The following is a 4,914-nucleotide window of genomic DNA, read 5'->3' as shown; positions in this document are numbered from 1 at the left end:
TGGCATCAGTGGTAGCAATGGATGCAACGTCCATACCGGGGGGGGGGGGGGTTGATTACAGACGAAATGAGTAATACCCTATAAGAAATTCGCAAGGAAAATCTTGAAACTGGGCATTTAAATGCACTGCTCGGGGTGGGGTGGGGAGCGGGATCGGAAATGACGCTTGTGGTTTTTAAATGCGTTTTTACTTGGGAAAGCCGGGCGGGGAAAGGAAAGGTCATCGTCTGTTTAATTTCCACCCCCCAGCCCAGGACGTCCAGCATTAGCTCGCAGGGCCTCAGCTGTTGTACACACACGGTGCGGGGGGAGGGGAAGGCGGAGGCGCGGGGGCGGGGCCGACTGGGAGGAATCTGGGCGTCCTGCCGCGCATGCGCATTTCCCGAGCAACAAGTGGGCTCCACAGACAGAGGAAGTGTAAAGGGGAGGGAGGGGGGAGAACTGGTGCAGAGCATGGCGGTGACGTCAGCGCTCCGCCCGGGCGGCATCCCGCGCGGCCAAGCCGGGGACAGCGCGAGCCGCAGCGCGAGCGGGAGCGCCGAGACGCGCCTCCGGAACGTAGAGTAACAATCACAACCCCACATTCCGGGCGAGTGCGAGCGGGAAGGGATGCGACCCGGGCCGAGGCGCCGCGCGAGCGCCCTGCAGCCAACGTGAGCGCCGCCAGCCGCGGCGGCCCGGGCGCCGGTCAGGCCTGGGGGCGGCCGGAGCCTGCGTGCGTGCGCTCCTCTCCTCTGCTCTCGTGCGTCCTGGAAGCAGTGGCGGCGGCGGCTCCCTCCGGCCGTGCAAACCCAGCCGCCGCCAGCGGAACGGCCGACGCTGCGGAGGGGAGAAGCTCCTCTCGGCTGCCACCCCCTCCCAACCCCCGGCCCTCCGGGGAAGCGGCGACTTCAGCAAGATTGGACCCGGGCACCGGGTGGCACTGAACCCTCTAGCCTTCGCCCCAGGGAGCCTGGCGGGGAGAGGACGCAGCTCGTAGGGGGGCCCCCAGGGGAGAGGAAGAGACAGCCCCTTTCGAGCTTCCAAGCACCAGCCACTCCGGGGAGGGGGCCAAGAGCCAACGGCGGCCAGCACCCGGCACCCTCGCCCCCTCCCCTCGGGCCCGGAGCTTCCAGCCCGGGTCCGCGGCACCAGGAAGAAGGCGCCTGAGCTCCCCTCCCGACGACACAGCCGCAGTAGGAGGTGGGGGCGAGGAGCGGGCTGAACTCGTCTGCCGCCCCGGCGGTGGAGCCCCCGCGGAGAGGCGCTGCGCCGGGCGGTGGAGACTCGCGCTCCCTCCAGCCCCTGGGGCAGAACTTTCTCGCCCCCCCTTCCTCCCCCGCAGCCGGACTCCCTCCCCAGCCGGCCAGTCCTCCCGGAGGAGAAGGCGCGGCGGAGACAGCCTGGGCGGGGGCCTACCTTCCCCAGGGCCGGCATCATGTCGGCGGCGCAGGTGTCCTCGTCCCGGAGACAGTCTTGCTACCTGTGCGACCTGCCCCGCATGCCCTGGGCCATGATCTGGGACTTCTCGGAACCCGTATGCCGCGGTTGCGTCAACTACGAGGGCGCCGATCGCATCGAGTTCGTGATCGAGACGGCGCGCCAGCTGAAGCGGGCGCACGGCTGCTTTCAGGACGGCCGCTCCCCCGGGCCGCCACCGCCCGTCGGGGTCAAGACGGTGGCCCTGTCGGCTAAGGAGGCGGCGGCGGCTGCAGCGGCCGCCGCCGCCGCCGCACAGCAGCAGCAACAGCAGCAGCAGCAGCAGCAGCAACAGCAGCAGCAGCAACAACAGCAGCTCAACCACGTCGATGGCTCCAGCAAGCCCGCTGTGCTGGCGGCCCCGTCCGGCCTGGAGCGCTATGGCCTGAGCGCTGCCGCCGCTGCCGCCGCCGCCGCCGCCGCCGCGGTGGAGCAGCGCAGCCGCTTCGAGTACCCGCCACCGCCGGTGAGCCTGGGAAGCAGCAGCCACGCGGCGCGGCTGCCCAACGGTCTGGGGGGCCCCAATGGCTTCCCCAAGCCGACACCGGAGGAGGGACCCCCGGAGCTGAACCGCCAGAGCCCCAACTCATCTTCGGCCGCAGCGTCGGTGGCGTCTCGGCGCGGGACGCACGGTGGGCTGGTGACGGGGCTGCCCAACCCGGGGGGTGGTGGAGGCCCCCAGCTCACGGTGCCCCCCAACCTGCTGCCGCAGACGCTACTTAACGGCCCGGCCAGTGCCGCCGTGCTGCCCCCACCGCCGCCCCACGGCCTGGGCAGCCGTGGGCCCCCGACGCCCGCGCCCCCAGGGGCGCCCGGGGGCCCCGCTTGTCTTGGGGGCGCCCCGGGCGTATCAACCGCGTCGTCCTCGGCGTCGTCTTCGACCTCGTCGTCAGTGGCGGAGGTGGGTGTGGGTGCTGGCGGCAAAAGGCCCGGCTCGGTCTCGAGCACAGACCAGGAGCGCGAGCTGAAGGAGAAGCAGCGGAACGCCGAGGCCCTGGCCGAGCTGAGCGAGAGCCTGCGCAACCGCGCGGAGGAGTGGGCCAACAAGCCCAAGATGGTCCGCGACACGCTGCTCACGCTGGCCGGCTGCACGCCCTACGAGGTGCGTTTCAAGAAGGACCACTCGCTGCTGGGCCGGGTCTTCGCCTTCGATGCTGTCTCCAAGCCCGGCATGGACTACGAGTTGAAGCTGTTCATTGAGTACCCCACGGGCTCAGGCAACGTGTACTCCAGCGCATCTGGTGTGGCCAAGCAGATGTACCAGGACTGTATGAAGGACTTCGGCCGGGGTCTCTCCTCCGGCTTCAAGTACCTGGAGTACGAGAAGAAGCACGGCTCTGGGGACTGGCGCCTACTCGGAGACCTGCTGCCTGAGGCCGTGCGCTTCTTCAAGGAGGGCGTGCCCGGCGCCGACATGCTGCCCCAGCCCTACCTGGACGCCAGCTGCCCCATGCTGCCCACGGCGCTGGTGAGTCTGAGCCGCGCCCCCAGCGCGCCCCCGGGCACCGGGGCCCTGCCGCCCGCCACCCCTTCGGGCCGGGGCACAGCCGCCAGCCTTCGCAAGAGGAAGGCGTCCCCCGAGCCCCCGGACTCCGCCGAGGGCGCCCTAAAACTGGGCGAGGAGCAGCAGAGGCAGCAGTGGATGGCGAACCAGAGCGAGGCACTAAAGCTCACCATGTCGGCGGGGGGCTTTGCGGCGCCGGGCCATGCCGCCGGGGGTCCGCCCCCACCGCCTCCGCCCCTGGGACCGCATTCCAACCGGACCACGCCGCCGGAGTCAGCCCCTCAGAACGGCCCGTCCCCCATGGCCGCCCTCATGTCGGTGGCGGACACTCTGGGCACGGCGCACTCGCCCAAGGACGGCAGTTCCGTGCACTCCACCACTGCGTCCGCGAGGCGCAACAGCAGCAGCCCGGTGTCGCCGGCCTCCGTGCCCGGGCAGCGCCGCTTGGCATCACGGAACGGGGACCTGAATTTACAGGTGGCGCCCCCGCCGCCTAGCACCCACCCGGGCATGGACCAAGTGCACCCCCAAAACATTCCGGATTCCCCCATGGCCAACAGCGGGCCCCTCTGCTGTACCATTTGCCACGAACGTTTGGAGGACACGCATTTCGTTCAGTGCCCATCCGTCCCCAGCCACAAATTCTGTTTCCCTTGCTCTAGAGAGAGTATCAAGGCCCAGGGGGCCACCGGCGAGGTGTACTGCCCCAGCGGAGAGAAATGCCCCCTGGTTGGGTCGAATGTACCTTGGGCCTTCATGCAGGGCGAAATCGCAACGATCTTAGCTGGAGATGTTAAAGTGAAAAAGGAGAGAGACCCTTGAACCACAAGACCGCCACCTCCTCTGCCCCTGACCAGCTCCTCTCCGATCCAGAGGGCCCCTCCCCCACCCGCAGCGACCCTCCCTTCCCTCACCCCCAAGATGTAGAATTGTGAATATAACAAACTGCAAAAAGTTAGTCTTATGTATAGACATTATTTTCGTCGTATGTTTCTATATTTTGAAACAAAAGGTATGTAACTTCTTCATTTGAAGGATAAGCTGGTTTGTGTTAAGCAGTATATTGGTTGGGTCATTTGCATCATTTCGTTAGCATTTATTTGGTGGCAGAGTGTTTGCCTAGGTACAGAATTAATAGCCCTTAGCAACGACTGCTGCTGGTGTGTATTTTTGTAAATGTTATGCACTCTCTGAAAGGAAAAAAAAAACACAAAAGAAAATGACTTTTTTTTTTTTTTGCCAAGGCCAGTGTTGCTGCCTAAAAAAAAAAAGATGCTATAAAATGGTGAAAGCTTCTTTCTAAACAGCCCCAAGAGTTGAAGTCTTCACTTTATTTTGTTCCATTTTGTTCTGTTTTGTTTTTTGTTTTTCTGTTTTGTTTGCAAAATGGCAAGGGGGGGTGTCGGGGGTGGGGTGGGGTGTTTTTTGTTGCAAGTTTGTGAGGGAAAATGTTTTGGTTTGTTTCTACTGACCTGAATGTGTTGGATCTTCACGTGTTGTTTTGTTTTTGCTTTATTGATGCACGGATGCTTTTGAACAGTAGAGCGAAATGCTAGACATGGGGAATCTGCTCTGTTTGTCCTTTATACATTTCTGTAGTTAACAGAACACTGTAATGTGCCTTGGAGCTTAGTAACTTGTAATAAATTCAATTGATATTAATTCTGACCCGAGTCAGCAAGTGTGTTTTTCTAGAGCTAAGGCCACATAGTTCCAACATAGGGGACACCTTCCCGACCAACATACAACATAAATGCTGGTGCTGCTGCAAAGCCTTCAAGGAGGTGGCATCTGTGGAAGGCCCTGTGCTGGCGGACTGCCCCTCCCCTCCCCCCCCCCAGGCTATTTACATTCACCTCTTGGGGGCGGGACAGTTGCTGACTAAGCAATTTCTGTTTACTCTTCTGCATCTCTATTTTCCCCGATGAGCGCCCCAGCTGCAAATGGCATTG

At 63.3% G+C, this 4,914-nt stretch overlaps 1 protein-coding gene across 1 annotated transcript; it reads left to right on the top strand.

Annotated features, from left to right (window-relative positions):
* The first annotated feature begins 443 nt into the window (after positions 1-443).
* IRF2BPL (interferon regulatory factor 2 binding protein like) lies at positions 444-4,624 on the top strand. Its single transcript, XM_032405651.1, has one exon. The coding sequence runs from the start codon at positions 1,418-1,420 to the stop codon at positions 3,782-3,784; it is 2,367 nt and encodes a 788-aa protein (XP_032261542.1). The 5' UTR covers positions 444-1,417; the 3' UTR covers positions 3,785-4,624.
* The last annotated feature ends 290 nt before the right edge of the window (positions 4,625-4,914 follow it).

This window comes from Phoca vitulina, unplaced genomic scaffold, assembly GCF_004348235.1.
Source record: "Phoca vitulina isolate PV1807 unplaced genomic scaffold, GSC_HSeal_1.0 scaffold7, whole genome shotgun sequence".
NCBI lineage: Eukaryota > Metazoa > Chordata > Mammalia > Carnivora > Phocidae > Phoca > Phoca vitulina.
Note: the sequence above shows the minus strand (reverse complement) of the source record. Positions and strands in the feature narration are given on the sequence as shown.